The sequence below is a fragment of the Physella acuta genome, unplaced genomic scaffold (assembly GCF_028476545.2).
Source record: "Physella acuta isolate Inbredline_101_S28 unplaced genomic scaffold, ASM2847654v3 ptg001213l, whole genome shotgun sequence".
Taxonomy (NCBI): domain Eukaryota; kingdom Metazoa; phylum Mollusca; class Gastropoda; family Physidae; genus Physella; species Physella acuta.
The window spans coordinates 1-25,430 of NW_026732730.1; the positions used below are offsets into that span (position 1 = coordinate 1).

Consider the following 25,430-nt stretch of genomic DNA (forward strand, 5'->3'; position numbering starts at 1 on the left):
TATACTTTTTCCAGTGTCCGCCCCCCCTCCCCGAAAATTCTAACCCCGCACTCGAAAATTTCAATTACCCCCACCCCTCTCCGGGAGGAAAAAGTCTGAAAGAAACACTGGTGTCGCGCTTAGCCACTACCCGAAGAATTGCATTAAAGAAATTGCAAGAAAACCACTTTTTAGATTAGACACATTAATTAGGCGGTAATTTTATTATAGAGTATCGATGAAGAAATTTCTTTTGAGTTGGGGAGGGGGGGGGGGGGCTCAGACGTTCTTACGCGGGGGGTGGGGCTTCGCCCCTACCCGAAGAATTGTATGCAAGAAACTCTTCACGCAAACCATTAAGATTAGACAACATTTCCTTTTTATTCAATGTTAACGCGAAATCAATGACGTCATATAACTGTGAGCACTCTCTGGGTTTGAGATTATTTTCTACTCTGTGCTAAATGTGTCGACGTCATACTTCGTTTTTCGAATTACTGTGCATGTTTTTAAATTGCTTGTCTTTCTCTAGAGCGTTCTTGTCAGACAGATAGATAGATAGATAGATAGAGAGACAGCGAAACTATTATTATAGACGAGAAAAATGGCCCGTTGAGGAAGGATACACCGGGCGCTAGGTTGATAGTGCTGTCTCTTTTCTCTAAACATAAACCACCCCCCCCACACACACCACCCCCACCCACACCCCCACCCACACCACCCCAACCCCCCACCCCCCCCCCCCCCACACACCACCCCCCCACACACCACCCCCCCCACCCCCACCCCTACACACACCACCCCACACACACACCACCCCCCACCCCCCCACCCCCCCCCAAAAAAAACATGTCTACCGTCCCATTCAACGAAATATAATTATATACTTTTTCCAGTGTCCGCCCCCTCCCCGAAAATTCTACACCCGCCCCCGAAAATTTCAAGTACCCTCACCCCTCTCCGGGGAGGAAAAAGTCTAAATTAAAACCACCCCCCCACTCACCCCCACCCCCCCCCCCACACACACACACCACCCCCCCCCCCCCCCCCCCCAAAAAAAAGCATGTCTACCGTCCCATTCAACAAAATATAATTATATACTTTTTCAGTGTCCGCCCCCTCCCCGAAAATTCTACCCCCGCCCCCGAAAATTTCAAGTACCCCCACCCCTCTCCGGGGAGGAAAAAGTCTAAATTAAAACCACCCCCCCCCACTCACCCCCCATCCCCCCCCCCCCCCCACACACCCCCCCCTCCCCCCACCCCCCCACCCACAACCCCCCCCCCCCTAAAAAAACATGTCTACCGTCCCATTCAACGAAATATAAATTATATACTTTTTCCAGTGTCCGCCCCTCCCCGAAAATTCTACCCCCCGCCCCCGAAAATTTCAAGTACCCCCACCCCTCTCCGGGGAGGAAAAAGTCTAATTAAAACCACCCCCCCCCCCACTCAACCCGCCCCCCCCCACCCCCACCCCCCCTCAGACGTTCTTACGCGGGGGTGGGGCTTCGCCCCTACCCGAAGAATTGTATGCAAGAAACTCTTCACGCAAACCATTTAGATTAGACAACATTTCCTTTTTTTCAATGTTTCAATGACGTCATTACATTACTGTGTGCACTCTCTGGTTTGAGATTATGTTCTACTCTACGCTAAATGTGTCGACGTCATATTTCGTTTTCGAATTACTGTGCAGGTTTTTAAATTCCTTGTGTTTTCTCTAGAGCGTTCTTGTCAGACAGATAGATAGATAGATAGATAGATAGATAGATAGATAGATAGATAGATAGATAGATAGATAGACAGACAGCGAAACCTATTATTATAGATAAGAATATTCGAGAAAGTTTAGGGGAGATCACTCCCGGTTTATTTCTAGTTCCGCCCACTGCTTTTAACACAGAAAAGTAACCAATTGTGTTACATTAAAAGAAGAAAAGGTAGTTGAGGGAGTGCTTTTCCGCCAAGATAAATGGAAAGGAGTTACACCGGAACGGTGAGCAGATACATCGCTTAACACTTGATGAAATTTCATATACAAGTATTATATCAAATTTGTGGTAGTGTATCAACTTTTCAGCGATTTCCGATAACCGGAAGTGGAACTTATTCTACTTTTGGTGTTTCAAAAGCCTATAACTTGACTACTATTACAGATAAATTAACGAAATTTCAAAATAGGTAAAATATCTAATTTTCTGCCTATTGTCAAATTTTGAGTTATTTCCGTTGACCGGAATTAGTAATTTACGCTATTTCCGATTCCTAAAAAAAACGCATGTGGATTTATAAGGTACTAATAATATTCCGCATTGTCAAACACAGATTATTTGGCTTTCACTTGGTGCGCACTTCTTTTTTTCTACGAGTTTCTATTCTATTTTTAAAAAGTATAAGTAATTAAAATGGATTGAAAATCATGTCTATATCCCGAATTGCCATCCCCTGTAGTGTTATATAAGAATAAGAGCTGACCCGTGGGGTATCATACGCCGCTATTGTTTTATTTTCTACATTTCAGTACTTCATAGTTAGTGAATACTACTCTCCCTTCCATTTCCCTTCCCCCAACCCACCCCCATCCCCCGCCATCGTGAAAGCATCAGTCAACACAGATTTTAGTGAAATAACCGTCTGTACAGCAGGCTAATTTTTTGCATGCACCTATTATTATTAAAATAAAAGTAAATTATGTAGATAAATACGTATAAATAAATATGGATGAACTGTTTGGGGGATTTTTTGTTACACTTTTTATACTTTTTTTTTTATAAAAAAGGGGCCCTTTTCCCTCTTTTAAAAATTTTAACTTTCTCATTGTAAATATTTGTTTTATGTAGATAATTTTAAATAGAAAATGGAAATGCACATTCTTTTCTACTCAAGAAATAATTAAAAGTTCCAAATAGGCCCCCGGCTCTTTATTACTGTACAAAGAATGGCATTCAGTAGGGGAGGCCCGTTATAATAACACTACCTACAGGCGTTGTCGCATTGTCAGGCAAGCCATTAAGAGAATTAGCATATAAATAAACTTTTTTGTGAGATTGTACATGTATCGCTACAAACCCCAACTGACTGTGAAATTACCTACACCTCTCTCCTACCTGAAATTCCAAATAATTTTAAAGATTATATAGGGAAATACTACTGTTCATTTTTTTTTTACCGAATTATGAAGTTTTCCCAGATATAGCGAGTTTTTTCTGACACCCCTAGTAGTTCTTCTACGGCCTAACTAAATATCAATGGGGGTCGTTCGCCAAAAGTTATTTCGTTATATAGCTCTAATAAGGAGAATTTCACTCGCGGTCATTTTTTTAGCCCTCGTCGAGGACTTTGAGTAGAACCGACAGTTTTTCCATACGGCCTAATCATTTACCAAGGTGCTTGCAAACAATTAGCCAGATGTACAGACGGTAAGTGCCCTAAAATCTGTGTTGATATTACCCTCTGTTTTTCCTGTAAATTACAAATATTATATAGAGAAATACGACTGGTCAGTTTTGACCACTTTTCGAAGTTTTCCCAGATATGGGTAGTTTTTTCTGACACCACTAGGCGTTCTTCTATGACCTCTCAAAATATCAAAGGGGGGGGGGGGGGCGTTCGGCAAACGTTTTTTTTTTCGATATAAGGCGCCGGTCAGTTTTGACCTCCTCATCGTCGACTTTACGGCTGACAAGCACGGGCCCCGGTGTTTGAAGCCCCTGCGGCGCCGGGAAGTGCCCCGGGCACCCGAACACTTTGCTTTATTGGCCTAGGGTCCTATAGAATCTTTTTATTCTTTTCATAAAGATTTGCTTTTTTAAAGAATTGTGACAAGATGTTCTATTTTTGATCAGGAAATACATTTGCATTCTGGGATATATCCGCTAACCTCGCCCTCCTACACGGAAGAGGCTAACAATCAATAATTAAAATAAACACTTCAGATTAAGCTAGATCTAGACTAGCTCTAGTTTAGGTAAGAATTTTATTTTACGAGTAAATTTTTTTTTAGCTTTTATAATGATGTTGTTTGGGCTGTACTTTACTAAAGAACGAGATCTAGATCTAGGCGCTAGAATGCATTTGTACTTGCTACTACACTTTTGCGATTTTGATTGATGACTCTTCTTGAGTCTTCTTCCACTTCACTTCATCAACTCTTCACTCTTCCTCTTTTCTAATTTTTAAAAATAAATTAAAATAGATAGATCTAGGCCTAGATCTTATATGTTTACATAACTATTAGATTAGGTCTAAATTAAATCTAGAGATCTAGATTCGGTAAAACTCCATTTTAGCATATTTTTTAAATTCCTCGCTTCATGTTCACCTCCAGTTTAGCGTATTTTATTATTTTAAAATTTTGTATTATGGCCTATTTATTTAGGCATAGATTAAGAAAAGATTCTTTTTAAAAAACCTGCTAGTGATTAGGGTTCCCACAGAGGGGGGGAAAAAAAGAGAATTTTAAGATAAAATTTCCCGAAGAATAGGCCTAGCTGGTAAATTTTCACAATGGCTGGGAATTATTTTCATCCCCCAAATATCGTGAGATTTGGACTACGCATGAGCCTAATCTTACGGTACTGTAGTCTCGCCTGTTCACGTGGGTTAGAGTTAAGGCGCACAAAACTAGTCTCGTATTGGAGCAAACTATAGGCCTAAGTATAATCACATATGATTTGCTATGGTTGCTACAATTTCCAATTTTTTCAGGGGTGCCACTTTTACGGATTATCCATTCCCGGGTTATCAAAATTTGAGTTTTAAAATGGCCAGGTTTGAAGTTAGAAAAAAAAACAAGTTGACATATGATTGTAGAAATCGATTTTAGTCCGGAGCCTTTTTACCATTGATATGTTTTCCGCCAATAGCACAAGCCTATATGCAGACATGCCTACCGTCCAGCCAAAAGCAGAACCGTTCCGCTTTTTCACCTAAAAAAGTAATTTGTTCAGTCAATCCGGTTTTGACTCAGTTTGTTCCAATTTTTTTGAAAAAAATAATTAATAGCCTAAAGAAAGGTAATAAAGTGAATTGAAAAAAGGCAGGGAAAAGCAATTATCTCCCTTTGGCATACGTTTCTGTTTCCTAGTTTACGTACAATATTTACAATTATCATCTAATACTAGATCTAGCTAGTAAATCTACTACTACTAGATCTAGAATTGTATCTAGATCTACTAGTAGATACTGAAATAGTGAACACTGATCTATCTTGTAAGTTGTAACTTAACTAGTAACTACTATTATGAAGAACTTAGTAAGAAGTAACTAGGACTTTTACTAGGTAGATCAAGGGTCTTTGCTCTTAACTTATATCTATATATATATATAATTCTCTTCTTGGAGACGTTAGTCGTTAGAAAACACCAAGCTGTAAGCCTGCTCCCTACCACCCCCACCTCTACATGGTCTGGTGAGCTGTGGTTCACGCTAACTCCGACTAACTGACTTAGATATTGGTTCGAACAACTTGTCACTGAGCGCAGGGTAAACTCGTACCGCACCGTCGAGTAAAAATGATATTATATAACATCAATAATTAATATTTGTGCAAGGAGCTGGAGAGCTGCATATGGACATGAAAAGAGCAGCATGCGGCTAGCAAGACGCAGGTTGCCGACCCCTGGCTTACGGCTTAACTCACTATATTAATACTAACTGTATAAACAGTTTTGTATTGAGGGAGATTCTAGAAATGTAATGTCAGTTTTTCCAAAAAAGTCTGCAATTTCATTTTCAATAATAATTTAGTATACTAATCCTATATATATTAGGCCTATATATAAAGTTATCACAGCCATATTCATCAGTTACCTCCTTCCTTAGCCATAAATCTTTTGTCAAATTGACATGCCTAAAATTATAGATTACTGATCCTTATCATATTTCTCATCAAGTTTCAAAATTTAGATCTAGATTTCTATTAGTTGTTAGTTGAATTGCTGCTAGTGCTAGCTAGATGGACTAATTCACTAATCTACTAAATTTACAATTAAACTGTAACTGTCTTGAACTTTGGATATCCACCTAGGTCAGTAGAATAACTTATTAGTAGCCCATTTTACTAAATTTTGCATTGATTTATGCATGCACAGTCTAAAGAAAATGATGCCTTCCATAAAGGCAATATTTTCATTCCAAAATGCATATGTTAACAAAAAGGCACTTTCACCTGACCTGTTCTTTCTTGCCATATATTCATAATATTTATTCTTTGTTGATATTATTATAGAAACTGCTGCACTTAGATATAATTAATAATTGTGTTCCATCATTTCAATAGTCTCTGGAAATAAAGCACCTGTTAGTTTACTCAATTCACGCATATGCTAAGCCTTGATGACACATAAAGTCTTGTTAAGTTCTACTAAATAAAATTATTGCTGAAATTTAGTGCGAGACAGTAAAAAAAAATGACATGTGTCTTCAAGCAAGATGTGCCATTTTTACTTTCTCGTATATACGAAGTATAGAGAAATTGTAATTGTGCAAAAAAAAAAAAATCGAGATTTTAACAAATCTCGACGTTTTACACCTCACTGATACGGAAAAACATAATTTTGCAATCTTGTCCGTGTGTCTTTTGTGTGTGTAAACACGATTACTTGAGTACCGTTACAGCTAGGTTGATGAAATTTCATATATAAGTATTTTATCAAAATCGTAGATCCGTATCAACTTTTCAGCGATTTCCGATAACCGATAAGCCTATAGCTTGAGTACTATTTCAGATAGATAAATGAAATTTCACATGTTAGTAAAAGATCTAATTCTCTACCTTCTATCAAATTTTGAGTAATTTCCGTTGACAGGAAGTAGTAATTCACGCTATTTCCAATTTCTCAAAAAACGCATGTAAATTTATAAAGTACTAATAATATTCCGCACTATTATGCACATTTTGTTTAGGCGTTCGCTTGGTGCGCAATTCTTTTTTCTAGGAGATTCTATTCTATTTTTAAAAGCTTAAGTAATTAAAAATCATGTCTATATTCCGAGTTGCCATACCACGTAGTGCTATATAAGAATATTCGAGAAAGTTTAGGGGAGATCACTTCATGTTTATTTTTAATCAAATAAGTTTAATGAGTTAGCCATCATAGCGGGCGTTAAAAAATTAAGATGAAACAATTTCAGAAGTTTAATAGTTTAAGAATCAGGTGGATGTCAAAAATGAAAGACCTCATAAGTGGTTTGCCCACACATTATTTGACCACAGTGAGGGTTTGTCCACTGCTGGGGTTTGATCACAAGTGATTTGACCATAGGTGGTTTGCACACCTAACACCAATCACCATCTACATGACCAACACCTAATTTGTCCACGGTTAGGGTTTAATCACACTGACAATGGTGCTCATTTTAAAGATCACTATACATCAAGAATGGACTACTATAATCCTTGACTAAATTTTATTTATAATCGATCGCACTTTTTAAAACGACTGTATAGAAAAATAATGGAGTTCATAAGTTTCAGTGACTCACCTTGCATTTACTTTCCTCAACTCACAGACATTATGTGGAATTCATTTTGAGATCTGAACCGGAGAATATTCTGTGTTCTACTGCGCGGCAGTGAGATCCCATATTATATAAATTCTCTCCACCAATGTTTAAACTTATTTTATCCCATAAACTATTGTATTAACTTGATAACAAGGGATGCCAAATTGCACTCTACCGGGGAGCTGCACATGCGAAATTGAAATTTTGTTTCCACAGAAACCTCCCCAGGAGTCTTCAACAACTTCCCAAAGTTTCATGGTGATCAGATAAAAGGTGTAGTAATAAGTAAAAGACAAACACACAAACATACACATTGCTTTATATATATATTATATATATATAGATAATAGATCTAATTTGTTTTATTTTCTACATTAGTAATAATGTAAAATAAATATTTCAGTTTCTTTTTCTTTACTGTAATGTAGCAAGTAGCACAATTTTGTTTCCCTTGAGCTTGATATTGTTGGATTTGGATTCGCTTCACTAGTGAAACTTTGTAGTTTTTATTTATACATTGTTTTAATGAGCCTCCTTTAAGTGTACTTTATTATTACAGTGTGTATAATAAATAAATATATGTGTGTATATATATATATATATATATATATATATATATATATATATATATATATATATATATATATATATATATATATATATATGTATAAAAAGATAGAATTTTTTACTACTCTTGGCATATTGTGATGAACTTAGAGTTATTTTAAAATAAGCTTGTGATGAACTTAGAGTTATTTTAAAATAAGCGGTAATCCATTTATGGCGTCCACAAATAAAGCAACTGCAACTGTTTTCTGAGACGGGTGGCATACAGTTACATCTCTTATACATTTATTCATTATTTGAGCTGATGTTTTTCTAACATGAGAAATGCCTGTGTCATTCATATATTTGACCCCACATTCATGCACATTGACCCCCCTGTGCACATGTGTCCATAAAAGTTGATTTTCTGGACCCCTCCCCCTGGTGGACATGTCATAAATGGATGACCCCATCCAAAAGCACAGTTGACCAGTAGTTTTATTTCTTTTTTTTTTTAAATTAAAAAAAGATGTTTGGTTTTAAATAGCTGTTTTGTTGGTGTCGTCTGGATTCCACATGCACCTATCTACTGCATTTTTCTGCTTATGTTCTCTTTAATGTTGTAAACTTTAATTCTCAGTAATCAATTTTTTTTTAAAACCAAAAGTAATATGAGATTTATACATTAATAAAGTTTATATTACAATAAACTTTATACAAGCAAAATTATAGTTTGTCAGGAAAACATTTTATTTTATTGTGTCTTTTATTATGACTAATCAGCTTGTCAAATATTGGAGTATTAAAAAAATGTAATCTAGCTGTTAGGTTGGTAAAAATATATTTGAATTGTAAGATAAAAGAAGATGATTTTTTTTTCTTTTAAATAATTTCAAGTTTAATAGTCATTGCAAATTTACATTGGATTTGTTATTGGTATTGTATGCTAACAACAATTAACAACTTAAAAATTTATCAACAGAATTAAAAAAAAAAACATTTAAAAAAAAGTGATTACACATTTTTAATTTTTACATGCTATAATTACTTGGTTTAATTTGTATTTTTTGTTTTAATAGAAGTGTGACTTTTATGTAGTAGTAATTTAGTCATTATAAAGAACTTGTAATGATGATAGCACCACTTTTCCCTCCTCTCACAGAATAACCATACACCTGAGTGGATGTAAATTAACACATAACAAACTGCACTGTAGTAATAATTGAGCTTTTTTTAAACTTGGATTAGTTGTTTTTTAATTAAATATTCAAAGTATAAAAATTAGACTCCTAATTTAGACAATTTAGATTGCTAGCTTTTTTTCCTATGTAATGTTAAAGCCAGAACCATTAACCCTTTCCTGTCTAGTATTTGACTTAACTTGAGGGGGAGGAGTCAAAGTATGTTTATAGAATTTAGAATGATTATTAGTATGCTTTTCTCTTAACATTACTAGTCTTAACTGTCTAGGATTTAATAATTGAACTTAACAAATGGCTGTCAATTGTGCTAAAATGATTTCACATCTCTGAATACATAGCCAGGCAGTAAACCTAGATTGCTGTTACAAATCTAAATAAAAACCAAACTAACACTACTTGATATTGGAAAGATTAACTGTTACTGCCCTACCCTGTTTTCTAAAAGCAAAGTGTTCATTTCCTTGTATTAAGTGACTAGGTTTCACAGTGTATCCATCATTTAGGATGGTAAGGGATCCTTCTGATAGAGGAAAGATAGTTTCTTTGCTTTTGCACATTTAGAGGTGGAACTTGACTAAACCATGTAACCTAAGAATAAAATAGTTTAACAAATATTATGATACAGCTTAATCTGATACACAATACTATTTTTAAATAAGCTATAAGCTAAGACTTAAATACAATTGATTAAGAGGCATTGAACATAAAATGGGCACATATTTTATATGCAACTACTTTTAATTTAGAAGTACTAATTATTGATTCTATAACTATACCAAATATTGCACCATCTAACTCAAGATTTAACTAATAGCCTTTTATACAAAAAATGCAATAATATTTATATTGTGTAATACCTAAATTGAGTCATGTCAGATGATGCTTTGACTTGAAGTGAAATGTGTTTTATTCTTGTAATGGACATAATATTATGTTAAAATTAATTGTAAACAAAACTAGCAAGCTATTTTACTATTTAGAAATAAGTAAAGATGTTATATTTAACTGTGGTTTAACAGTAGACTGTTTCTAATTATTTATTTGAATATAACATTTTTGGATACTTTAAAAACTCCACAGCAGTTTCTGTTGCTGTTCTACAGAGCCTTTAGCAGAAATGAGAGAAGTGTATCAATGATGTTTTGTTGTTGTGCTAAAGATTCTGACAAATATATTGTTGATGAGGAGAAGCAAAAAAACACATCTCAGACAGCTGCATCAAAGAAAGAAACTCTGCCTTCATCTAGTCAAGGGCATTCAACAGAAAGAGAGATAAAGCCCAGTTCCATTTCTGAGAAGGAAACTGCAATAACATATCAACCCAAATTACAATCTAAGATTGAAACTAAACTCACAGTAAATGATCAAACTAAACTTGAAGAGAGCAAATCAAACACAGTTACTGAACATTCTGGTTTAAATTCTGACAAATCTAAGGTTGAATTAATTATAGCACCCAGCTCAGTGGGAGAAGCTGTATCTCACAGATCTGTTACTAAGTCTGAAGAATCTCCAATGTTCAATGACAATTTTGAATGTATAAATATAGATCTTATAAAATTAGAAAAATTAATTAGTGAAGCCGAATCCAAATCTTACTTGGCTCCCAAAGCTAGACTTCCTGAACTAGGCAATCAACTTAAAGTTTTAACCTCTCAGGTATTAGCATCTTTGACTGACTCTGAAGTTATGGGAGACACCAAAGCACTACAAGATCTTGTCTTACGGCTAGAAGCTGTGACATCTAGACTTGAATCCCTGGAATTAAAATCTGGTGTTGCTGCTCCTGCTGCTGGAGGGGATTTTGGTAAATAGCATTTAGAAACTATTTTTAAAACATTAATTTTTTTATCATAAATTACTTATATTTGATTATATATACATATGTATATGTGTGTATATTAATGTATAAATACTATATATATATATATATATATATATATATATATATATATATAACGTGTGTATATGTATGTATGTATATATATGTATATGTATGTATAAATGTGTGTATATGTGTGTATGTATAAATGTATGTATATGTATGTATAAATGTATGTATATGTGTGTATGTGTGTATGTATAAATGTATGTATAAATGTATGTATATGTGTGTATGCGTATATAAAGTCACCGTCTAAAATCTCTTATTTAAGTTAAAGTGTTGTTTTATCAAAACACTTAATTTTTAGTGAAAAATCTGTTTATTTAAAAAATTTCCAAAAGATACTGTGTCTCCATTTGTTCTTGCCTATGATGACATTTTATCTGGACAATTGGCTAAGTTTTTGTCGGTTTCTCATGAGATTGGAGGAGATGTCGAGACTCAGGTATAACCTTCAATATTTTTCTGTTTCGTTGTTTTTATTCTCTTAGAAACCATTGTTTGTTTTATCACAATAAATTATTGTTAATAGCTGCAGCATTTTCTTCTTGTTGAGTATATATATATATCATTTATGTAAAACTAATTTTCTTATTATTCATACAAAATAGGCTAATCTTGTAAAGGCAGCTTTTGATACTCAAAGGACATTTTTAGTTGTAGTATCTAAGAGCAAACAACCTGATCAGGTATATTTTACTTCATTAATAGTTTAATGAGTCATTTTCTTTTTTTTTTTATATGTTGCCTATAGATATTGAAATAAGAGATTTAATAAATGCTGTATATTAAAAATTTTACCATGGTTTCCTCTGTTAAAACTTAAGAGCTGATTTGTTCTAAAGAATAAAATTTCTTTTTCCTTTATGAAACTACCAAATTGTTCAAAACCCATATTTGCTGTATATTGAAACTTTAATTTTAAGGCTTGTGTACATTTATTTCAATACTTTTAGAATACTTTTATGGAACTCTTAAAATCATCGGCAGATAAATTGCAAGCTGTTCAGGTAAAGTGTTAACTGGCATCACTTAGTTTTTTATTTTAAAGCAGTTATTTATAGTATTATTAATCTGACAATAAAATTGAATATAGTCATAATAAACTCCTGATGGTTCTTCTTCTGATAAATAATTTCAGGATTTTCGTGAAAGTCATCGTAAAAGTGAATACTTTAATCATCTTTCTGCTATAAGTGAATCTATTGCATCTTTAGGATGGGTGACTATTGTAAGTACACTATATCAATATATATATATACGAGCCGACCCGCGGCATATCATACGCCGCTATTTAGTTTTTGTTTTTTCTACTTTTCAGTAATTCATAATTTGTGAATTCGACAGTACCAACACTGCCACTGAAAATATTTCTTTAAAACACTATAATTAGCTCGTTAAGGACGATAACCCCCCCACCTTCCCCCCCTCCGTTAAAGTAAACTCTACTTAGTTACCCCCCCTCCCCCCTGCGTTTAAAATTGTTTCAAACTAAATTATCTGCCCCTAATAGTCGTCACTAAACCCGGCTCTGCTTGTAAACATTTAGCGTGAACCACAGCTCACCAGACCATGTAGGGGTGGGGGTGGTAGGGAGCAAGCTTACAGCTTGTTTTCTAGCGTCTCCCAGAAGAGAATTATATATATATATATATATATATATATGTATATATATATATATATATATATATATATATATATATATACATTTTTGTAAAAAATATTTAAAAAACAGTTGTAGACCAACAGGTTAATAGGGCAGGGTTAAACAGAGTTCACAAGTTTCAGTGACCTTGCATTTACTTTCCTCAACTCACAGACATGATGTGGAATTCATTTTGAGATCTGAACCGGAGAATATTCTGTTTTCTACTGCGCGGCAGTGAGATCCCATATTATATAAATTCTCTACACCAATGTTTAAACTTATTTTATCCCATAAACTATTGTATCAACTTTATTAGTAGCGACTGTGCTAAATGTTTTTTATTTTTATGGATTCAGTTGATTTCTCTATAACTGCAATTTTAGAGCCCTGCTCCTGGTCCATATGTGAAAGAAATGCTAGATGCTGGGACATTCTATACAAATCGTGTACTGAAGGATTTTAAAGAAAAAGACGCTAAGCATGTAGAATGGAGCAAGTCATGGATCAGTACTCTTACAGAGCTTCAGGCATACATTAAGCAGTTCCACACAACAGGCTTGGCATGGAATCCACAGGTCATAACATTTAAAAAAAAAAAATTTTTTGTTTAAAGGCATGAAAAATGCATCCAGTAAAAAGATTCAGATATCACTAATTTAAATATGTCAATTTAATGATGGGTAGATACTTCATTTTAAATTTTCTTCTTCTGATCATAATTAATTTTATTTTCTTATGGTCAAAGCTAACAGAAATTTGATTAGTTGTAAAATGTATTTTTGAAATTAAAATATGTACATTAATTAGGGTAAAGATGCCAAATCTGTCAGCCTCAAAGTTAGCAATGAAGTCACTTCACCTCCAAAAGCAGCAAGTGGTGCACCACCACCACCACCACCACCACCTGGTCCCCCACCTCCACCCGAGATGAGTGCTAGTAACAAAAACGATGAAGAAAGTGCTGCTGCTAAAGCTGCATTGTTTGCAGCTTTAAATAAAGGAGAAGCAGTAACCCAAGGTGAGTTTTATTTGCTTTGGCCATTCCCATTGTCTGCACTTACCAGACCTTATTCCAATTTCTGATCTTTTTAGATGAGAGTAAGTATCTTGTACTCTTAGGGAAGTCAGTTTTCCACTTTTTTATGGAAATTTTATAACATTTTTTGGAGGAAACCTGTACAAATGTGAAGTGAAGGTTGAAAAGAGTGTTTACTCATTGCTTCACCCATGTGAATTCATTAACCCCTTAATGCCTGAATTATGTACCAAGCATGTAAAAAATTATTTGTGCTGATTTTCTCTCATACTGACACTGAATTTGAGGTACATTGTTGTTTTTATATTTGGACTTTTTTATGTTAATTACGGTATGCGAGAATTCGCGATATTAAGTACTAATGGACCAAACAGTGACTTAAAAAATTGTAGGCTGGGTCATTGTACTATTTTTACTGACAGGCATTTCTCTAAATATCCAGGCACAAACAATAGGATATCACCAACTAAACATATGGGTATGCAAGGAGATGTGACTCGTAAAATTCATGAAACCTATAGTTTTAACTGATCAGGCATAGAGTTACATAACTCTGCTACACCTGCTGATCACTGTACTGTATACCTCTTATGAATGGGTATTTTGAAACGTTGTTGTGGTTCTACTACACTACAGTAACACCACATATAAAAAGACTTCCTCAATGTATATAGCCTTCGATGTCCCTGATTACGCCCTTATCATGAACTTCTATTCACGGTCAGCTAATAAAGACGCATATTTCTCATTTGACCCATATTTGCTCTACACAACAAGCAAGTGAACACGTACTGTCCAAAATGACAGCCATTGTATATTTTTCCATGCTCAATTTATTTGCTGTGGGTGCTTAATGTCATTGCTATGGGTAGTCAGTGCCACCGGTGTGGGTACTCACTGCTATTGGCGATAGTACCCAATGTTTCTGCTTTTGGTACTATGTGCTACTGCTGTTGAACTCGAATGATACTGCTATGGATACCCAATGAGTGTGCTGTAGCTACATATTGCCACTGCTATGGGTACTCAGTGCTGAAACAGAGGGTACTGAGTGTTGAAGCCATGTGTACTGAGTGCTGAAGCTTGAGTACTCAGTGTTACTACTGAATCATGTGTTTTGGTACTCAGTGCTGAAGATTTGAGTACTCAATAACTTTGCTGTCAGTACTAAATGCCACTGTTATGGGTACTCAATAGCACTGCAATTGTTACTTTTTTCAGTATTCAACCGTACTATATTTATTACGAGGTTTAGGTCTGTGCTCAGTGTTATTATTCACTGTGAAGACCTATCTTTAGGGTATCAAGGATAGTGGTCTACCAACTCACTTCCTGTTGTCTATTTATTTTTTATGTTCTCCTAATATTTTACAATGCTATTTCAAAGATAAATTTGTCATATTATACTGAGTGCATGATCACATTCCAGCATCGATCTCTCTCCATATGCCAAGGTCAGTGAAACAGGTGAACTCTACTTCACCTGCTGCATGGACCGCAACGTTCAGAAATGCACTTTTATACATAGGGGAAGACTATATTGTAAATCCTTTACTTATTTATAATCATACTTTAAGAAATCACAGCTTGGCAAGGCATCTTATTTTTCTATACCTGTTTGACATCCTAGTACAATTTTATGTTGCCGGATGTGGCAAAAACTTCACAAACAGTAATCAGAAGATAACTTCCTAAATTATTCTCATATGTGATTTATACTGTTTATATACATAAACAGGAGTGCCACTTTTCCAGGATATCCCAGATTTCCCGATTCGAGAATCATATTTTTTTCACTTTCTGGATTAGCAAAAATTTGAGTTTAAAATTTCCGGGTTTGCATTTTAAAAACAAATAAACTTGATAATTGTTTTAATTAGCAAGACACCTGAGCATTTATACACGCTTATGGACCTTAACGCCTTTCGTGCATGCGTAGATGTCCACTGCCGCGAAGGCTAGGCTAGTCATAACCATGGGTGTGATGTCATTTTTACATCGCAACTTTTGTTTTCTTAGCCAATGCTGAAATAACTTAAGTGTGATTGTACATTGGTACCACCTTATATAGTTCAGGCCTGCTAAACACATTTCTAAACAAGATGTTTTGGTTAATGTGCATTGGGGAGTGGGTGGGGCTGTAGAATAGCATATTTGGGGGTAGAGATGGGTCTACAAATATTTTAAACAAATTTTATTATAAACACAATACTTTAAATATTAATTTTTGTTAGAAGATTGTATAAGAGATTACCACTTAAGGACTCTATAGAATATAATAATGTAAACATAATATGAACCATATGTCTAAAAAAGGGTTGGTAAAATTTGGGGAATGATTTTCAGGATTCGATAAAAAAATTAGTGGCACCCCTGCATAAAAGAGTGAATAATAAAGCTATTAGTATTTTTTGTAGTAAAAATAATCAATGTAAGTAGGCTGAATTCAAAAGTAAAAATATTTATGATGCGCATGAGTGTGACGTCATAAATTTTGACTTGACAACGTGACCATTGGTACCGATGCACAACGACCAGCAGCAGTAGTATAAATGTACCTATGCACAAATTCTAAGCGTCAAATCGGTATGTCGCGTTTTAGCGACAGTCTGTGTTAAGGGGTTAAACTATGCCCAAATTGACTAAAAAAACAGACTAAAAAGTTATCAAATTTTACAAAGCAATGTTTTGTAATCATCACATATAAAATAAGCTGGAATTGTTAAGTAACAGATCACACACATACAACTCATTATGGAAGTGTGTGTATTGAGGAGAACCTGCCAGGTTCTCCAATATTAAAGGAGTACACCATCACAAAACATATGACAACATGTGTTTTACAATAATAATTAATGGCAGAATATCAACTTTTCAAATATCATATCCTCTGTTTTTCTCTTTGAATCCTCTGTTTTTCTCTTTGAAGATGTAATGTATTACAGAAATCAGTCCACTAATATTTTTCGATTGACCATATTTTTCCAAAAACAAATGGGAGGCATTAATGACAAAATTAAAAAGGGATTATTAAAAGATTAATGTAGTATAAGATTTTACACTTTTATTTTCTTGCATTAATTATTGTCATTAATAATTGTTATATTTATTTGTTTGATAATGTGAAGGTATTCTTCACTGTTTTTGACAAGAGTAGAGTAGTAGACACAAGTTTTAATCTCTATTTCTTCCAAATAAAATTGTCAATACAACTCGTCTCTTTCTATCACAACCCTTCACTGCCATAAACATCCACCATTACACACCTTCCGTTTACTCCGCTCACAACACACCCTTGTCAAGTGAGTAGTTGCCTTTCTTGTGAACTCTGCACAACAACATACATGTCAACAAATCTGGACTCCATTTGGTCTAACAATACAATAGTATCAGTACTCACACATGGTTTACAGTACTTCGTTCCACATTAATATCTGTCATACATTTTACATCACTGTAAAAATGGATGTGTAAAATGTCAAATGTAAGGCTTTAATCTTTTAACTCTTCATCATTAAAAAATGAAAAATTGCGTTTAGCTTTTTTGCAAATAGATACTTCTCTCTTATCCTAATAAAGGTTAGTTTAACCTACTTATATTAGGGCTCAAAGGTTCTCACTTACAAAATCCTATCACAACCCCTGAGACAGACTCACCAAACCCCTGAGGTTCGATCAAACCTAGGTTAAGAACCACTGATTTAAACTTATGTACAGTAGCAGCTAAATATACTATTGGTTTAGTAAAGTTGCTTTTTAAAGTGTTTTTTTATGTGTTGTAAACTATTGACACATCATTACTGTATGAGCTGCTTAGATACCATATCTGCTTTTGATCTTTTCAGTCAATATGAAGCATTTTAGCGCTGATTTTAATTTTGAAGATAGTTTAGTCCTTGAGTAGTCATAGTTTACCGTTAACTCTAAACTAAAATGGGATTCTGCTTAAACATATCTCAGTTAACAGAGAGCTCAGCTTGTAAAGATAAAAGGATTTTAATAAAGCAGTGTCTAGTAGATCATAGTTCATTTTAGAACAGCAAGGTGGCTCATCTAACACATCACCAATAACACATCACTTATCACTATACAAGTTAAAAGATCATTAAAAACTAATTAGATAAAAAAAAATGTATTTTAACATATTCTTTTTTTTTGTTCTGTAGACAAAATGAAGAAATAAGTTAATGAGCATAAATTTATTTTAATTCAGGTCTGCGCAGGGTGACAGATGATATGAAAACACATAAAAATCCTGCTCTTCGCCAAGGTCCTGCTCCATTTAAGCCAACTCCAGCATCTAAGCCACAGACATCTCCAAAACCAACACCTAAAACCAATGTGCCATTAAGTAAGCCTCCAGTAATTGAATTACAAGACAAAAAATGGGTTATTGTAAGTATAATTATTACTTATTTCAATACATTTTACTTTAATAAGGTACAATGGTACTTCAAGTCACAGAATTAATATGTTCTGTGATATTGCTTGTATGGCAGATTGCTCTTATCTCATAGCAATTCCATCCCCAGAAGTTGATATAATTGCTGTTGATTAGTTCCAACCCCCAAAGTGCTGTCCCATTGGTTATTGTTATGATAACTTTTGTATAAATATACATAATTCTAGAAAATGCAAAGAAATAAACAAGTTTTTTAAAATGTAGTTACCTTGGAAACCAGCCCACTTGTGTGAACAGAAGATTGTGGCAGAGGAACTTAACTTTCTTCACCTATCTATTCTAAAAGTTTTCTGTCACTACTTCTATTCAATGACTTGCTACACTAAAGCAATGTTTTTCTCAAAATTAAAAATAATTCAGACTGTTTATTTTCATGAGAATAACCAGACTTGCCAAATGTTCCACCTATTGCAGAATTGTTAACTAATTTACAAAAAATATTGTCTTGTTCTACTTTAGTTTTTTTTCCCACTAAATAGCAAAAAAAGCAAAACTATGTAATAAAAAAAATTAGTGAATGGAATAAATAAATTAAGATTAGAGGGCTAAAAATCATATCAAAATTTTTTTTTCTTGCACATTGAAGTAGAATCTGAAAGTGTGTTCCTCTTTTTTTATTCAAATTCTTCTTTTTAATTGTGACTATTCCTTCTCTTGCATGACAGTTTTTGCAGAGAGGAGGGGAGAGTAGAAGTTTGTGACATAATATTTAAGTTGAATGTAACTGGTGGTTTTGTGCTTTAGATAAGGCATAAACCAAGGCCCAATATGCTAGAACGAAAATATGCCTAGAGCAGATTTTTAACTTATTGAAAAAAGCTTATAACAACCACAACATTCTATGAAAGCTAATAAACCTTCAAAAGTTACACATAAAAGGTGGGTTTTTTTCAGCTGAGCAGTGTTCAAACATTATTCCATTCCATGTCAATAGAAAAAACAAAAACACATTTTTATGGTTTTCTGTACTTTTTGTTTGTTTTAGCATTAGTCTATTGATGTTTGATGAGGACAAAGTGAGACCAAAAATTGTTTTAAGATTTATCTCTGTTGCTTTTGCCTGTTGTTCTTGCCAAAGGTCTTAGTCAGGCAGTAAATTTATATTTACTTTTGATATCATATTGATATATTTGTTAATGTTTTAAGCATTTAAAAAAATATCTGCAGTATAACTTTTGAATGAATTTCTCACTTTCAGTCGCCTAAATTAGAATTTTAGTTTAATCAGTATGTTACTTAAAATAACTGAAATTTATGATTTTTTTTATATGCTAGAATACCAGAGGTAAAACAACTTCTTTATTTGCATATAAATATGTTTCATCTTCTTTTGCTAGGAGTACCAAAAAGACAACAAGAACATTGTTCTTGACAATACAGAGCTCAAGCAAACTGTTTATGTTTACAAATGTGAAGGCTCTGTTATTCAGGTTAAAGGAAAGGTCAACTCCATCATATTAGGTAAGCATAATTAGAGTAAGCAAGTTTTCTTTTAACTATTTTATATTCTTAAAATGTATGTATTGTTTACACTTATGTCACATACTTGATACTATCCAATTCATGTTATGAATTTAGCAAATTATTCATTGTACTGGGGAAAATAATGATATACTCACAAGCTCCTTCTTTGTCCCCACCTAGTAAGCTTGTAAATCAGTTAATATGATATTTATGAATAGCAGATTAGGAATTCAAAGTACTAAAATGCTTTTTTATACCAGTTCAAAGTTAGAGACCTTAACATAATTGAAAACTAATGGTTATCTTGTTTCCAGATTCTTGTAAGAAAACAGCTGTAGTTTTTGATGATCTTGTCTCCTCAGTTGAGTTTGTTAATTGTCAGAGTATGCAAGCTCAGGTCAGAAATATTATATTTAAAATTTAGAAACATTAATAGAAACAAGTTTAGAGCTCTCTGTATAGTATCTGAATACTTTAAACCAGTTCACCATTTGTGGTGAGATCCATTTTTAATTTAGTAACACAAGATGAACTTGCAATTTTAGCTTTCTTATTCACTTTTAATGTAAACTCACTTTTTAGAAAATAGTATTGATTCATATCTTGAAAACAGTATAATCTGATTCTTAGGTTACTGGAAAGGTACCAACTCTAAGCATTGACAAGACAGATGGGTGCCTTGTTTATCTCAGCCCTGCATCACTTGATGTAGAGATAGTAACTGCCAAGTCATCTGAAATGAATATTTTAGTTCCCCAGGGGGACGGAGACTATGTATGTGCAATATTTTTGTCTAGTGGAGTCTATCTATGTGGGTTTTTTTTTTTGGAAACTTAACCTCTCTCCAGCCATCACATTGTCTTTATTTTACATATAGTATCAGTTGGCTGCTAGCTATATGCCAAGATCAAGAAGCATGAACTCTTCTTCATCTGCCCCATGGATCTTTAGGTCCAAAAAGGGAACATTACTTTTATCTTTTAGACCAGTCCTCCTTCTAATCTCTTTGTTTGAGATTAATATATTGTACCTAACTAGTACCTCAATATATTGGAGGAAGAGGGTATGTTTGAAGGATGTGACTTTTCAAAAGTAATCTAAATTATTCAGTTTTTAAAATGAATTTTACATCTTCCAAGCCTGGTAATCTATCGATATAGCATAATCAAAGGAAGTAGAAGTGAGACTGTTTCAAAACCCATTTGAAGCAGATGTGGCCTATTGCCCAGATGAACTGCAGCTGGAGGTCATTGAGTTTGTTAGCAAATGACCTCCTTAGGGACAAGTTCAATAAAGGACTGGTGGGTTTTTACAAGTTTTTGCTCAAAGAAGACTTTCCTAATTCCAAAACTTATGCATCAAAGTACCTTTCAATTTTTGTAACAACATACCTGTGTGAACAGACATGATCAAGAATGAAATATGTGAAGAACAAGTTGAGAACAAACTTTTCCGATGATAATCTTGGATCACTGTTGATGATAAGGACATAAAATCTAAAGCCAGAAGTTTTTGCTATTCTGGCTTCCAGGAAACCATTTCACAATTCTAATACAATGACTTGCTATCCCGTGTAGTGTAGCAATGTGTTATTAAATAATAACTGAATAATATAATATTATACAAATAATTAAAACCAACATCAATGTTTTGATTCGGACCCCGAACTGGTATTTGATAATTAAAGTGGCCCTCAGGCTGGAAAGTTTGGAGACCCCTACTATAGAATAGGCCAACAGATTAAAAAAAACTGAACTCAATGTGTCTTGACTGTCTTGTTTATAGAAGAAAAATTACTATACCTTTCATTTTCCATCATCTGAACCTAAAACTTTCACATTATAATTAATCTAAATCTACACTCTTGACAGTTGAAGACTTTTTTACCATGCCATTCTTTAAAATAATGTAATGCATAATTTAAAATTGAAAACAAGAATACAACTAGACTTGATTAGTACAGTTTAGCTTTATGTTCAAATAAAATTGCCACTTAAGTAAAAAAAAATTTCTTAAAGTTATTTATCAGGTAAACATTAAATTGCAATTAGACAAGACTTACAATGTTATTTTAGAGTAACATGAACTTCTTTTATTTAAACTATTCTTCATTAAACAATTAATAATTCAGTAACTGTGAGACTGTTTTAACTGTGGTAAAAAAATAGATAAAACATTGAGTTCTTGTGCATATATGATTGCTAACTGCATAAGTCCTTAGTTTGGATACCTAGGCCGATAAGGCACAGAAGCAGGGGACATAACCCATCTAGGAGAGAAAACTCCAAAATGGAACACCTATTGTCTTTAAGATTGTCCAAAACTGGACAAAGGCTATGGAAACAAATCTAGAAAGAAAAGCAGGCTGAACATGTTAACTCAATCCTCAATTGTATCAAAGGAAATCCCTTTCAACTTAGAACAAAGAAGAAGAATGTGCTTAGAAATAAGCAAACTGTACATGGTTACTACTGAATGATGATAATCTGTGTTAGACAATGAAGGTAATTACCGTAGGGGTCATCTGTTGTTCCACAAAAATTTGGAAACATCTTTACTATTAAAATTTGGCAAGTCAGCTTGACATCATACTTTTTACTGTTTTACTAAACATTGTAATTATAGACACTTCTTGACACACGTTTCCATATCACACCTGACCACATGAGCACATTTTATTGCTTGAAAAGCTATATTTATTTATAATATTGATATCATTTGGAATACTATGTCTGCTGATTTTCCTTTAGTCTTAATTTATTTCTTAATTTATTAAATTGTTAGCAATTGTTAAAAACAAACTATTCTCTTGATTCATGTTGATTTAACCCTACATGATTCTGTGAGTATGTCTATTTTCTTTTTGTTTTCTGTCCATAAATTCATAAACACACACACATACATACATATAAATATATATAATATATATATATTATGTATATTATATATATATATATATATATATATATATACATTATGTTTTTTTACTTTCTGTCCACAGAAAGAGTTTGCCCTTCCTGAGCAGTTTAAAACAAAGTACAATGGTCAAACAATGGTAACCATTATTGCAGATAGTATATAATTCAAGCAAAGCGTTTGTAGTAATTAAGATTACCCTATAATAAATTGATTTTAAATATCATTAAGTAATGTATTTCAAATAAAACATTAACCTTGGAAAGTTTGAGATAGGGTTAAATCTTAATTATTTCTGTTTAAAAAACATTTTTATTGAACAAAACATTTTACCCAGTTCATAAATAATGATGCATTTTTCTTCTAATTATATCAGCTAATGGTCACAGCAACTTTTTGTTTTTGTAGATTAATGCTTATTGTGTAACATTTAGATTCTAGTAGAATTATTCTTCAATACTATGTTAACATTTATTGTTTAAAATTTTGTGCTAAAATATTCACTTAATAATTTAGGACTGATTTAATTAGGTGTGGTTTTTTTTTTTTTTTTAAATGTAGACAAAAACGTTTTGTATCAACTGTCACCTTGTCATTTTTAAAAATGCTGCTAGTGCTTGGGATTCACAAGCTTGTTGTAACGATTCATATCTATGCAATTTAAAGAAATCTGTTCAACTGATTTTATTTATATTTTAATATCTTGTTTTTTTCTTCTATTTCCGTGTAACTAACTGGTCATTAATCAATAAATCAGTGAGTTGTTGATTAAAATAGTGCATGATTCATTTATAAAATTATTGGTTCTACCAAGCCCACTTCTTTGTGATTTAACTGTACTTTTCCTAAATTGGAAAAAGCATATTTTTAATGTTTTTTTTTGTTATACTTATTGTTATGGTTCTGACTAGCTCTGTATGTATACTGACTTTGGTAAAGTAAGGACAATTTTTTCTTTTAAACAACCAATTTAATTTAAAACCAGTTAAGTTAGCATTTCCATTTCTAAATTTTGTGTAAAAGTAAAATGTTATAATTGCCAATAAAAATTAATATAAAAGAAGGTAGAACCTGTAAAATAAGCATACCTAAACATTAATATTTTTATTGAACAGAGATAATTGTCAAGTGTAATTTAGTTATTTTAAGTTGCATTGTTCTATTACCATTAGCTGCTTTTAACAAATGTATTTCTTACTCAAATATTATAGTGGTTGAAGTTGATAACAATATCAATAATAAAATCCTGCATTTTTTACTGTCAAAATTTTAGCCTTATTTTCTGTTTTGAATTTTCCAGTAATGATACTTTGCAAGATAATACTACTTAATTTTCTTTTTAAGGACATCTTAACCGTTTTACACTTTGTTATTTAAAAATTACTGTTAATAAATTGAGTACAGCTATTTTTTGTTTATGGTACACATTAATTGGTCTTTTTAAAATAATTTACCAAAATGTACATATGTACTCCTCAGCCATACAAGTTCAGCACTTTCAGTTGAACCTATAATACAGATATTTATAGTAGTGGTACCTTAACAGTACATTTTTAAAAATGTATTAATTTATATAAAACTAGTAATTTTTTAAAGCCTAAATTTGTGTACTGTGTATGTCATTATTTCTTAGTTGCTGGTATTTAATGCTTGGTTTAAACTTGATTATTAAAAGCCTAACAAATGAACTTACCTGTTTTCTTTCTTTTTTACTTTCTCATATATACGAAGTATAGAGAAATATTGTAATCCTGCAAAAAAAAATTGAGATTTTTTGTTTTGTTTTAGAAATTGTGGTTAAAATTTACAATAGTTATTTAAGTTGAGCATCAGTGATGCAGCAAATATTTGTTCTAGATCTGTATGCTGAGGTCAACTCTACTTCACCTGCCCAGTGTCCTCCCAACTCAGACATGTTTTTGTCTGTGAAAACACACATTTTGGCTGAGTGTGGGTCTGACCACATATCTCTTCATATGCTGTCGTCACATGTGAACTTTTCACCTACCCAACACTACTTCACCTGCCCAGTGTTCCGCAAAGTCTCAGACATGTTTTATCTTTAAAAAAAAAAGATTCCGGCCGAGCACGGCTCTGACGACACTATCCACGATATATACTGAGGACAAATAAACAGGTGAACTCTACTTCACCTGCCCTGTATCCTGCTAAGTTCCAATAGGCAAAGGCAACATCATTCACAACTAAAAACAAAAAAAAATATTAAAAATAAAAAACACTAGCATGTCTAGAACCCATGCCCAGGGGGTCAAAACTGACCTCGACTTACCGGCGCCTTATATGGGCTATATTACGAAAAAAAATTTCCGACGACGACCCCCCTTGAAATTTTGTGAGGTGGTAGGAGAATGCCTTGCGGTGTCACAAAAAACTCGGCATATCTGGGAAAACTTCGTAAAGGGGTCAAAACTAACCAGTTGTATTTTTCTATATAATATTTGTATTTTATGGGAAAAACAGAGGGTCATTTGAAAACGGATTTTAGGGCACTAACCCTCTTTACATCTGGCTAATTTTTGGCATGCTTATAGGTAAATGGCTTGGCCGTAGGGCAGACCTGACGGTTTTACTCAAAGCCATCGACGAGGGCTAAAAAGTGACCGCGAGTGAAATTCTCTTTATATGAGCTCTATTACGAAAAAAATTTCCTCCGACGACCCCCCTTGATATTTTGTGAGGTGGTAGGAGAACGCCTTGGGGTGTCACAAAAAACTCGGCATATCTGGGAAAACTTCGTAAAGGGGTCAAAACTGACCAGTTGTA

The 25,430-nt window shown here is 33.5% G+C and overlaps 1 protein-coding gene across 2 annotated transcripts; it reads left to right on the top strand.

The window, feature by feature from the left end:
* Positions 1 to 3,807: 3,807 nt before the first annotated feature.
* Positions 3,808 to 24,334, top strand: LOC131957138 (adenylyl cyclase-associated protein 1). Of its 2 annotated transcripts, XM_059321855.1 has the most exons (14): positions 3,838 to 3,948; positions 7,704 to 7,760; positions 10,895 to 11,042; positions 11,462 to 11,565; positions 11,732 to 11,809; positions 12,077 to 12,130; positions 12,262 to 12,351; positions 13,152 to 13,343; positions 13,576 to 13,786; positions 18,018 to 18,199; positions 19,604 to 19,727; positions 20,045 to 20,127; positions 20,361 to 20,504; positions 22,732 to 24,334. In XM_059321855.1, the coding sequence occupies exons 3-14, from the start codon at positions 10,925 to 10,927 to the stop codon at positions 22,810 to 22,812; spliced, it is 1,461 nt and encodes a 486-aa protein (XP_059177838.1). In that variant the 5' UTR covers positions 3,838 to 3,948; positions 7,704 to 7,760; positions 10,895 to 10,924; the 3' UTR covers positions 22,813 to 24,334. The 2 variants fall into 2 exon arrangements, with proteins under 2 accessions (XP_059177837.1, XP_059177838.1); XM_059321854.1 differs by lacking the exon at positions 7,704 to 7,760 and having other exon boundaries at positions 3,808 to 3,948.
* The last annotated feature ends 1,096 nt before the right edge of the window (positions 24,335 to 25,430 follow it).